The following is a 13,233-nucleotide window of genomic DNA, read 5'->3' on the forward strand; positions in this document are numbered from 1 at the left end:
TTAGTAATAGTAAAAGCATAGACCACATTGCAGCCTATGGACATTTAGAAACTATAATAGTTATCAAGCGTAGCGTTAGTTCTGGCAGGTCATGTTTGTCAAGCTCGCATCAGCTGACTCTCAGCTGATCCACATCTACCTATAGGAATACGACGCCCATCACTGTATACATATATAAGCTCCTTCAGTATTATCAGCAGCTGTCGCGTTTCTCAGGAGCGAATTACCCTCCTCCATCCCCAGCTCCTCCTCTCGCCCAGTCAAGATTTGGCATTCTGATTCCCTTGAATCAGAATAAATTCACGATTTATGTTGTACTTTAAAATCTTGAATTAAATATATTTGCAAACATTCATGTTGGTTCTGTTCTGTTTACCCTAAGGGGGGTTATGGCTGTTCTCGCCCAGAACGGAACCATAACTGCATGCTAATTGTCAGTTGTATTTGACGGTAGTGGTCCTGACAGAAATAATACTAATAATGAATTCGACTTATTTAGCATGGATTTAATGCTCTGTTTTCTTCTGTTAAGAGAGTCATTGGTTGAGTCTGGGTTGTTACTGCTGGTCGGGACGCTCAAACACACAGAGTAATGATATAAAACAGCTACAAGCATGAGTCCACTCAACAGTTTTGTTTCAGTTAAGCAGGAGCTGAATGCTGGAGCAGTGCTGCGTCAGGATCTTTACAGGAAATTAAGTCTTTTTTATTCTCTTCAGCACGCCTCCTTTGTATGCAAATGAGTATTGTGCCATATTCGCAGAAGTCAGCGCTATTTGCCGGGTGCAATTAACATTGTACCATTAGTGGACACCTAAAACATGAATCAGAATTTCATTTGATGTTTTCTGCACTCTCTATTGATCATGGCAGCAGTAATTCATTAAATGATGATCAAATGATGTTGAAAGCTTTATAGCAGGTCATATATCGAGACATGATGCGTAGTTCATCATGCTTTCAGCATTTGATTCAGGTGTCTGCATCTCAGTGGAGGAGTGATGCTGTACAGTCACAGTGGAACATATCAGCTGCTCGAATCACAAACACATTTTAGTATTAGTGCTACACTGAAATGTCCTCTACCGGAAATGTCCGAATAAAACAGTGGTTTTGTAGGGCCGAAATCATTGACTGTGTTCAGAGCTGTTGCTGCATGAATAAAACTTCACTAAACAGAAATTGTAGCAAGCCTGCCATCTAAAAATCATAATAAGATTTGTGCTTTGTTACTTTTTATATGAAACAAAATCAATTTTATTACAAAATTCAGACAATAAACATGGTTTTGTGGCTCTTTATGTGGAGTCACAGACAGCTGCACTGTTCAGAGGCACGTGATCGGATCATCTCTTCCTCTTTACTAGTTACGGCATGAAATAAACATGAATGATCATCAGAAGTCATGATTAAAGATATGGTATAAATGCCTCATGTTAATCGCTGTTTCATCCACGGAAAGTCATCAATAAAACAGCTTGTAAACAAGGTCGCGTAATGTTTCATTTACCTCAGAAAAACAAGTCAATGTACATAAACTGGATAGTTTGCTAGTTAAAATAGAAAGCTGCATATTTGCACTATTGCATATTCATTAATATATCTGTTAGTGATGTCTTCATTTAATGAATGTTTGAATTAATCTGTCATGAGAGCAAGTTGTTACAGCTTATTATTGTTCAAATGTTTATATTTCGCCAACAAATTGGATTAAAAACATTCTGTTATCAAAAAGCTAATGTAAAAACTGCATTATGTGCAATTTACATGTTTGTACAACTGATTATTAAATAAATTTGATCAGTTATTATGAGGAATTATGGCACTTAGAAACGATCCACAGGGTGGGAAACTGCGTTCGCTTATGATTTTGGGTTTGTTTTTACATAATTCATTGCAATTTTTAGCATTAACATTATTATCCTGTTTTCAAACGTTGCATGTTTGCATTTCTGCATCTCTTCTCTCTCTCTTCGCTGTTAGCGGCTGATGAGGTTGACTTAAGGTTGCGTCGTTGGCCTGGTCTCTGTCCGTCCTGATTTCCTCCGGTTGACCTCTGACCCCCAGGCTGAAAGGGCGTGTCTGTCTCCTTCCAGCTCTTGTCAGGTTCCCCCTGCGGCCCAGAGAAATGCATCAAACAAGCTCTGTGGAGAAGCGTGGCGTCCCTGCACACCTGCTGCTCTTGTCTTTCAGGAGGGGACTTCAGCTCTGCGGGCCGGCGTTTGGTGTCACCTCTTTGTGATTAGGGTCACGACGAGTGACCTCTGGCTGCTGGAGTGTTGGTGAGGGATGGGAAGGGCAGCGCGGGGCACGTACGCTTCGATGCCGTCAAGCTGCTACTCAGAGCTGGTGTCATTTTGTTCTCTGTTCAGATGTGCAGAGCTCGCTGCCCTCACACACGTATTCTGCTTCAATAGATTTATTTTCCATTCTGGTTTCTGTCTGAGGGAGTTTTTTGTGTTTGATCTAGGTTTGTTTGCGAGGCGAGCGCCGCATTGAAATTCCTCATATATCCTTCTCCACAAAACATGAAGATTCCTTTCGAGCTGTTTCGTAGATAATTTCAAACATTTTTGTATGTTATATACTGTATGTATTTTTTTTTACTCCCTGTGGTGAAAAGCACATTTTTAATGTTGTTTATATGTGTCTATGAGTATTTTCTCCTTAAAACTGCAGTGAACCAAAGACCGAAACCGCCTGTGTCCTTCCGTCACCAACATATAACCATGCGGGGCTTTTCTCCACTGACTTTCTATGATGTTCAAAGCGTTTCTAAGGATGCTGATTTTTGCTGATGGTGAATAGGAACGGGATAGCAACACATTATTAGCTGTTTGATAACGTAGTCAAGCCAAAGGCTGATCATATATTAATTACTGTTATGTGTCTGACGTTGTAGAGAGAGATTCATAAAACGCATCACGTCCATATGAGACGCATAACCCTACCACAGACCTAAACCTACCCAACCGAAGCGTCTCATATGGACGCTAAGGGTGCTTTGTGCGTCGGATATTGACGCTTTCGAAAGCGTCAGTTACATGACGCCTAAACCTACCCATAACCGAAGCGTCACATACGGACGCTAAAGGGTGCTTTGAGCGTCAGATATTGAAGCATGGTTGAAAGTGACAAAAAGTGACGCCTTAGGTATGAGAATGTGTTGATCACCTACATCGACTTGTAGATGAACCCGTATAATTCGCTCTTTCTCTTCTTCTTCTGAATCATTTTCTTGTTCAAACATATATGGCAGATTTAAACTGTGGCTGTGATTGAATGGAGGCGGGGCTGATTTGCATATTCATGGACCTTCTATACTTAATTAAACAAGGCGTGTAAAGTTACATTCAAGCAGGGCCGGCCCGAGGCATAAGCGAACTAAGCGGCTGCTTGGGGCCCCCTCGCCACCAGGGGGCCCCCAAGCGAGTTTTTTTTTTTTTTTTTTTTTTTACATATTAGGCCTAATTAAATTAAACAAGTGACATAAATTAATGAATGGATTAATAATTCAAGACAAGAAAATTCTGATTTCATGATCAATATACCTGCCTACAACTGCTGCTGTGTCTGCCAGTGTTTGAGTCATATGCGCATAACCTCGCGTGCATAAAATTCGTGCGCAAAGTCACGGTAGCCTAATGTTAAGCCATTTCACACAAATTTGATTTGATCAATGATTTATCCTTTAAATTTAATGATATTCAGAACAGAACAAGAATAAAAAAATAACTATAAACAAGCCAAAACGAAATAATTTAAAGCGAAAGTGAAAGCAGATCTCTCTCATTAGAATCAAAATGTTTCAACATTCGCGATGGATTTGGATGGTAAACTATTATTTATTATAGGCTTCTTTGTACTTCACCCACGTTCCAATATCGAGGGAAAAAATCATCCTCTTCACAAGCGCAAAAATGTGCTTGAAATCCAATATCGAGGGAAAAAATCATTCTCTTCACATGCGCAAAAATGTGCTTGGAAACATCACAGTGGAGCGGTGCTTATACGCAGCACTGAATGGTACGAATTGTAGGCTACTACTGACTATTTAAAAAGAGCAGTGTAATTTTTATATGTTAGTTTGACTATTTTATTAGTATTTTTTATTACGGCTATAACGAACAGGCTGCGATGTCAAGATTGCAGTGCTGGAATAGCCTATGTTGTGTGTGTGTGTGTGTGTGTGTGTGTGTGTGTGTGTGTGTGTGTGAGGCGCGGACGCGATCGAACAGTGGAAACATAAACACATACTCCGTCATGTTCATATAAGACATCATTCAAACTGCAAAGGGTTGCAAAACGTTGGAGGATATTTTGCAAATAATTTTTTTTTAATATGTTTTTTGACAGTTTGTTTTCAGAAGTTTCAAAGAGTTAGTAAAAGAGTAAAGAAAAAGTTAAAACATTTTTATTTAAGTATCTATTTTTTATTAAGTAGGCTATTTATTTTGTATTAATACATAACCTCATTGTATTAATTTATAATGTAACATTATAGAGTGACATTGTGTCAAGTATCGTCAAGCACAGGTGACTCCGCGTGGTGGGAGGGGGCCCCCAAATCAAATTCTGCTTAGGGCCCCCAAAAGGCTCGGGCCGGCACTGCATTCAAGCTATTTTAAAGCATGAAGAAATGATTTTCGCAGGAAAAATTGTTTAAATATGTCATTTTGAGAAGTTACTGCAGGGTGACTAAGATATTTAAAGATTTGTCTTTGACCAATGGACGTATTCAGGAAAGAAACGCGTTCGGGAAATGTGTTACTTTTCAGTTCCATTTTTTGAAAATCTCCCATTGTCTTACATTTATAGAATGTTTGGAATTCAAAATGTAACTGTCAAGGATGATGTCACTGCAGCAGTCATATTTGAATTCTGTTTGGGCTTTTTTCTCACTTATATTTGCATAGTAATTTTGATTGGTTTCCTCTATTTGTGGAAGACAGAGCACGTTCCTTCATTCACAAACAGCTCGTGAGAGCGCAAGGCAACGGAGCAGAACGCAGCCGTCTTGAGTTGAACTGTTTAAGTTTATAGCTTTAACTGCTAGTTTTGTGTGATTGTCATTTGCATAAGCAGCATGTGACTGAAAGAAGGAAGTATTTGCTTTTAGTTTGAAATCTTGATTTCAAGCAATCTTGTTTTCCTATTTCCATGTTGTTTCTCGTAGATGTGTCCTTCAAGCCGAGATGCTAGTGGAATATCATATCCCCAGATGTCAAGCCTTTTATTAGCTGAGACCTCATGTTCCTGGTCTTATTGTGAATGATTCATCAGTGCATGTTATTATAAAAATGTTGTGTTCTTCATAATCTTTCATAAAAATTGTATGTATGTTGTTCTTCCTCTAACACACTGTGTTTGTGTACTTGTTTCTCACCTAAGTATCACAGAGAAGTTGTAAAATGGTATTGTAAAACATCTTGCGCTGTGAGAAACCTTGACTAACATTTCACTACTGTTTGGAAGTTTGGGGGCAGTAAGAATTTATATAAATTGATCAAAAGTGACAGTAAAGACATTTATAATGTTACAGTATATTTCTGTTTCATATAAATGCTGCTCTTTCTATTCATCAAAGAATCCTGAGAAAGTGTATCACGGTTTTCACAAAAATATGAAGCAGTTTTTAACATTGATAATAATCAGAAATGTTTCTTGAGCAGCAAATCAGCATATTAGAATGATTTCTGAAATGATCATGTGACAATGAAGACTAGAGTAATGATGCTGAAAATAAATATACATTTTACAATATATTCAAACAAAAACCAGTTCAGAATATTTTCGTTTTTGCTGATTTTTTTTTTAATCAAATAAATGCAGCCTTGGTGAGCAGAAGAGACTTTCAGAAACCCCAAACTTCTAAACTCTCGTGGACTTCCAAGAAAAATTAAATGTAATTAAAGGTGCATTAAGCAACTTTTCATGTTAAAAATACCTGTTTTTCTAACCCATGCATGCTTAAACAATTGCCTGATGTGCTGAATAAGCCCTTCTATGATCTCTGCGATTGCCTCTATAATCCTGTAAAGTAAAATAAATAAGAGGGATTCGGGACGCAATCGACTGGGCGTGACGTCATGCGCGTTCACGCTCACTTGGCTATGTCTGGCAGGTTTGTGTATTCGCCGCCATTATCCGCATCAGCGAAGACAACTCAAGCGACTTTGGCAAAAGTAGAAGATGGATTCAAAGAGACCGGCTTCTAGTTCATCCCAAACCCCAATGCAAGCTCCACGTAACCGCATGCACAACTCTGGTTGCAGTTTCGCGTGTCGCCAGAAGGGGGCATAGTTCTGCAAAAACTCAGAGACTTGCGCAATGCAACTTTAAGGTCAAAATAACGACTTTTACAGTCTTTATTTATTGACCCTGAGATCCTTTTCATGTGTTTTGTTCATGATTTGTGTATTGTCTGTCTCGGAGGATTATCTCATTAGAGAAAGCGCAACTGTTTGGCAAGTCGTGGTGGCATTCATCCTTTCTGCGTGTTTCTCGGTCACTCACAGTGTGTGACAGTCAGTGAAGTCTGATCATTACAGGAGAACAGAGGAATCCGACTGAGTGAATTCGACCGCTGTGGTTCAGTTGTGTCCCCGCGATGGGCCTGAGAAGCTCTGATGGGATCCCAGCCAACAAAGAGACGTGTCTCTCAGTATGCCGTCGGCGTATGTGAGCCAAAAAGTGTGCTTTCATTTTTTTTTTTTTTTTTTGGTTTGAAATGTCCATTTAAACGCAATGAAAGACACACTCGATCCTGTTCCGATTATAAAGCTACAAAGCGTGAAACCGGAGCGCAGAGTGTATCTGTCCCGGCCACCTAAAGCAGAACAAAGAGTGTTTGAACGGATCCTCTTAGACCATCTTTGTGGCCACAAATGGAAATCTGGTGAAAGATGTCGCCGGTGAAGTGAGCGCTAGTAATGCGAGCATGCAAATAATCCGATGGCATTCCCGGGAGAGATGGGAGAGGCAGGGAATTGTTTTTTCGGCTCAGGCAAGGACATTTATTCTGGCTTGAAAGGATTTGCTCAACAAAGAGAAACTGGAAGGTGTTTGTGGTCGAAGAGGCTGCTTTGAGTCACTTGGTTAACCTTATTTTGCTCTTAGCAAAAGTTTGTAGCTTCTAAATCAAGGCACCGTGGCATAAACGATTATTAGTGGTGTTTGCGAAGTCAATCTTGAGGTTAATGGTGTGATGAAACCTCTAACACAAAGTATTAAAGTTCAGTGTGTGCGCTATCCTGCGGCGTTCGAGCTCCACACATGAATGATCCCTCAAATCAGATGTGCTGTGACTTTACTAAGTGATCAGACGAGTTTGTCGCACCAAAACCATGCAGTTGCGGTCATAAGTTTACACTAGTACACTCTGCAGAACATGTTAATAATTAAAGTCCCCGTGAACCGGAAGTTGCAAACGACTTTTCTCCAGTGTTATGACGTATTTCCCAGTGAAACGGAATATTGAACAGAGGGCAGGGTTTTACTCTAGCGCTCCTCCTCTCCATCTCTGCTCATAACAGACTAACGGTTTGAGGGGAGTGGTTAAGCGTTGCCCAAACCAATTCCTCAAACCTACGTCATCAGAGAAGGTCCTCCAATGCAGAGGGGAGGGGCATTTTCAGATTTTGATTAAAGATTACCATGGTAAAAAATTTTTTTTTTAAATATTTTCTTGCACGGATTAATTGTTCACCACAAGACTAGTAATATGCGCTAACAAAGTAAATAGGGTCAACTTTGATTTCATGGGGACTTTAAAGCTTAACAGTTTCATTAGAGTTTCACGGGAACTATGCAATTTTATAATCCCTCTTTGTTTAAATGATGTAACGGTGGATTTCAGTCTGCAAGACTGTCGAATGACTAAAGAAATGTTATTAGCAAGATGGTGTATTTCTTGTCTATTCCACCCACTGCCACTTATACCATGACGGAAACGCAGTTACAATAGCTTAATATGTGGGAGAGGTAAAACTAGTTAGCACATTAGTTGTAATTGAAAAGGTTTAATGACAAAATATGGTCAAGGTTACTCTCAAAATAGTTACAAAATAGATGTATGACTGATGATGACTTATACCATTAATCTTACCCAGCATGTAAAATGTTACCAGAGAGAGAGAGAGAGAGAGAGAGAGAGAGAGAGAGAGAGAGAGAGAGAGAGAGAGAGAGAGAGAGAGAGAGAGAGAGAGAGGAGACCCAAGAAAGGGACCCAGAGAATAAGAGAGCCAGAGCACCAAAGAGACAGAGCAAACGTTTTAATCTTCTTTTATCCTTTCCTAACCATGTGACTAAAACCCAAATGTGAGACATTCAAACTGACCAATCAGATCATTACAACTTCCCCCATTGTACTAAAGATGTGACAATTCATCGACCCCCAAAGTACACACATCTTGTCCTACAGGTCTTGATCGCTATCAGTCCCTCTGTGCCTTTAGGAACTCCAAATGGTCCTTGTGGTAGAAAACAGTAAAGCAAATGTCTTGGTTCATTTCAGATATCTTGGATTATTTTCAATCATTAATGATTTGCTGATTCTGCAAGGTCCCTTCTGAACTGTGATTTAGTTTTTCATAGCCATTTTTCAGGCTTTCTCTGAATTAAACGGGCTGTTTGTGCTTCAAACAGAATAATAATTATAATAAAGAAGTATACTTGATCATGATTATGATTGGTCAACATCAGGGTGTTTCACAAGTTATGTAAACAGGCATTCTTGTTATCCAAGTCTTCTGATATCATAATAAAGAAAATATAAATGAGAGAAACAGAACCAAATTTAAGTCATTATTTGCTTAAATTAGTTTTTAATATTGATTTGCATACTTCAAAACGGTAACACTTTATTTCAATACACATTCTACTAATTGCATGAGTTTCAGGAGACTGTTAGTAGACTGTTAGTAGACTGTTAGGTTAAGGTTAGGTATTAGGGTTCGGGTTAGTAGAATAAGTTGATATGTAGTTGCAAAGTTACTTATAGCAGTTGAATGTCTGTTGTGGAGCATCAAGTGTTAGCAGTTATTATGCTGATAGTCTACTAATACTTTAGTAAGAGTTATAGTTGACATGTATGGCCTACAATAATTGCAAAGTTACTTCTAGTTAGTAGAATGTCTAAATGTCTGTTTCCCTGCGATTTACATGCGACTGTCATTCTGCATTTCTCGTTTATGTCACTAAGTGCACATGAATATGCATTTGAGCTCCAGATATGAATAATTCCTCAAACCAGGTGTGCTGTGACTTTACTAAGTGATTAAAACATTTTCCCAGCATGCATTGCAGCTTGAAAAATGATGTGGCGACTATTATTAAAGAATCATTGCTTTGCATTTACTGGCTTGATTTATACGACTGCTGTTGTTGTCACTGTTATTTCGCTGTCTTGTGGTTCATATTTTTACTGAATTTTAATTGTTGATCATCACCTTGTTTGAGATTTGTGTGTTGAGATATATGTGCATCTCATTGCAACTTTTGTGCGCGATATATTTGCCAGGGTAAAATGTTTGCCTTTAAATTTATGTTTAAATCATGTAGTTAGCATTGAAAATCAAACATGAAGATGAAAAAACAAGGATTGTAGCCCCTTGCATTATGAATGCAAAACAATATTTAGTTGCCTTGACAAGAATGTTGAAGTTCAAAACACTACCTGTTACTCATTAGATGAGTTAACTTAAGCTAATTAGTTGAGTTAACTTAAGTTGAATGTGATAGGTTGCCATTCTTTTTCAAGTTAGCTCAGCTTTCTACTTTAAAACACAATCAGTGTGTTTACACGATGGATCCAATCCAATTTTAGATTCTGAAAGTTCTGTTATGAACCGTAAACGTTGCAAACGGATTACTGCACTTCACAAGTGGGGTGTAACGATACACTCATGTCATGATTCAATACAAATCACGATATTTTAATCTAAAATAAAGAAGAGAGTTTTTTTATTATTATTATTTCTCTTCTTTTTTAAGTATTATTATTATTATTATATTTTCATGACTCACAAATATTCCCCCATTGGATTATTATACATTATTTTCAACATTATAGGTATAGTAGTTTAATGTAGTAATGTCACTGAAACTCCATAAACTTTCAGTTTTTTCTCATGCAATACTCACACTTTGATTAGTATTGTATGTATTGTTCATTCTTAGTTTATTAACTAAAGTAGTTAACTAATGAAACTTATTGTAAAGTGTTACTCATGAATTGCCTAACAGAACTTGTTTTGCTATATAGAATTTTTTCTTCTAAGAGTGAACTGTCAATATTTCTTGTATATGTTTCTTGTGAAAGTGTGTATTAAAATGTCACCATGTGCTTTTGATCAGATAGAGCAACAGCAAGGTTTTCCCTTCATGCATAACTCTCTACTAAGGCTGCATGTGTAATGCTGAATGATTGTGTTTCTCTATATCTGATTGTCCTTGAGATCAAACATCAAATATGATTTTTCATGTCCTATTTTTTTGTTTTTTTACACCAGATGCTCCCCGAGTCATTGTGAACATGGAGGGAGATGCTCTCAGTCATGGAGCACGTTTCACTGCAACTGTTCTGCGACGGGCTACAGCGGAGCGACCTGTCACAGCTGTGAGAACGCTTCTGAAATACACACACCACAAACCTTTCATTACACTGTTAAAGGAACACGCCGACATTTTGGGACTTTAGCTTATTCACCATATCCGCAGAAGTAGCAGTGCTTCGCCTTCTGAGAATATAGTTCCCAGTATGTATGCGGTTAGAAGATGGCTGTGTCTCATGTGACCTTGTTATTTGTTCACGCTGTGACTATACAAATCACAACATGTAAATAGGAAAATATTGGCGTTATTTTGTCACTTATTGGGAGCAGTATGCTAGCTGGAGCCATTTACCTCCAGTCTTTGTGCTAAGCTAGGCTAGCGGTGGGTGCGTCAGACAGAGTTACGGCACGCACGGAGATGAAAAGGGTATGTGTGGACTTATCTAACTCTGGGGGATACGGTGAATAAGCTAAAGTCACAAAAAGTCGGCGTGTTCCTTTAAAGTCAAGGACAGATCAGGAGTCAAATGCAGAGAGAACAGTTTACTTCATCTGCAAGACAAACTTTATTTAATGTCTGGCCTTTAGGAAAACTGACATCTTCACCCTTTATTCAAATATGATTAAAAATGTATTTGTGATAATAACGCAATGAAACATTACAAATTGTGCCAACGTCATTTTTGACCAGGCTGTCATACAAATGAATTATGAACACATGCAAAAACAAGAGAGAACCAACGAAATATTAATAACTGATTATGTTGTAGTCAATGTCGGCTTTTTCCTGTAAACACGTGCAGAACGATCCCTGTCAATCGGCGCTGAATCTCGTTCATCTGCTAATATTCCTCACCAGACTCGAGCCATTAAAACTGTTTAAATGAGTATGTAGATGCTCTTATCTGCGTTGTTTTGAACTTTTAATGAAAATTGAATTGGTGTGAAGCGACTGTGAAGGCGGGATGCTGACATGGTTGTGTAACTCACTTCATTACGCCACAGATCACATTGTATGTTCTAATTGTGTTATATTGGAGTTTAAACGCGCTACAAACTTTTTTCTCTTCGGCTCACATTCATTTTGACACACTGTTAGAAAAATCTGTAGAAATTACAGTATTACTGGCAGCTACTTGCCAGTAACTTACTGTAGATTTAAATTGATGTTATTTACTGGCAACAATTTGTTCAAAATTAAATGAACATTAAACATTAACAAGTCTTTATCTTTACAGAATAAAACTAAAATAACATCCTCATGCAAAGCATTCTGGGAACCAAAATCTGAAGGAAAAAACAGAAAAAGGTTGATGAAGATTTCTGGTTCCCAGAATGCTTTGCATTAGATTGTTATTTTATAATTTTATTCTTTAAAGACAAAGACTTGTTAATGTTTAATGTTCATTTAACTTTGAACAAACTGTTGCCAGTAAATAACATAAATTTAAATCTACAGTAAGTTACTGGCAAACAGCTGCAAAACTACAGCAAATTTTTTACAGTGCACATATTCAACATAATATATTTTGTATTATGTAGACATTGCATTCAGAGCAAATAGTCAAAATCGTATACTGTACACTTAATTTAGTATTCGTAAAATTAAACTTCCGAATGTATTTGTATTATGAAGCGAGAAGTGTGGTGCCATAAATATTGCATGCAAACAGAGCTGCTTTAATCATGACCATCTGCATCTGTTTCATATCTCTGATTTCATGATGCAATGCAGACAGGGGAAGATAACGATCAATTAAGGTGCTTAGGGGGAAATGGATTAATGTAGGTTTCACTTTCAAGGAAAATAATTACAATCTATATGCAGTCTGTTTTTCAATCTGTTTATTTCATATGCACAAGATAGAGAATTATTTGTGAACCAATAAAGCTTTATAAAAACCTGATCAGAAGCCCAGAAAAGCACATTTTTTGTATTATTCTATACAGATACATATATATATATACTCTTCCACATATTGCATATTATATAAATATAATAAAATTAAATATATTTCATTCCTTTTTTTCATTATATATATATATATATATATATATATATATATATATATATATATATATATATATATATATATATATATATATACATACTGTATACACATATATCATAAACACAACATTGACTATGTTTGCTCTATTTGGCCAACAACAATAGCTCCATACAAAGCCACAGCAGAACTATATATATATATATATATATTCTGTTCAAGGACCTGGAGAATCATCTCAGTTTGGTCATCATAGAAAAGCCATAAAAACATGTGTTGTTGTTGTTTTGTTGTTTGCAATTCTATGTCAGTAAGTGTGCCGATATACTCAGCTACTGTACTGTAGAAATGTGCTTTAATTTGTAAACCTCCAAACGCTCCTCTGACTGACAGCAGCTTTATATGAGATCTGATTATGAGGTCGCACTGTAAAGTCCCTCTCAATAACGCTCACCCTTTAAAACAGCTCAAGTGTGTGAGCGTCTTTCATGTTGCCGCCATTAAATATTTGAGTGGCATGTGCTTAATTTTACCCGAATCTGTTCCACACTCTTTAATGGCTCCAAAATAGGCCTATTCACTTCATTTAAGACTTGGTGTAAATCCATAAGTGTGTAAAACTCAACCTCTGCAGCTAATGAGCATCTGACCTTGTGTCATATTTTATATAT

At 37.4% G+C, this 13,233-nt stretch overlaps 1 protein-coding gene across 2 annotated transcripts in view; it reads left to right on the plus strand.

Moving 5' to 3' along the window:
• Positions 1-13,233, plus strand: part of cntnap3 (contactin associated protein family member 3) — a 138,892-nt gene that overhangs the window by 87,126 nt on the left and 38,533 nt on the right. For both annotated transcript variants that reach the window (XM_081353586.1, XM_081353587.1), the window contains exon 11: positions 10,512-10,618. In XM_081353586.1, the coding sequence (XP_081209712.1) occupies positions 10,512-10,618 (107 nt within the window). The remainder of the gene's footprint in view (positions 1-10,511; positions 10,619-13,233) is intronic.

Source organism: Scardinius erythrophthalmus (assembly GCF_964197995.2).
Source record: "Scardinius erythrophthalmus genome assembly, chromosome: 23".
Lineage (NCBI taxonomy): Eukaryota > Metazoa > Chordata > Actinopteri > Cypriniformes > Leuciscidae > Scardinius > Scardinius erythrophthalmus.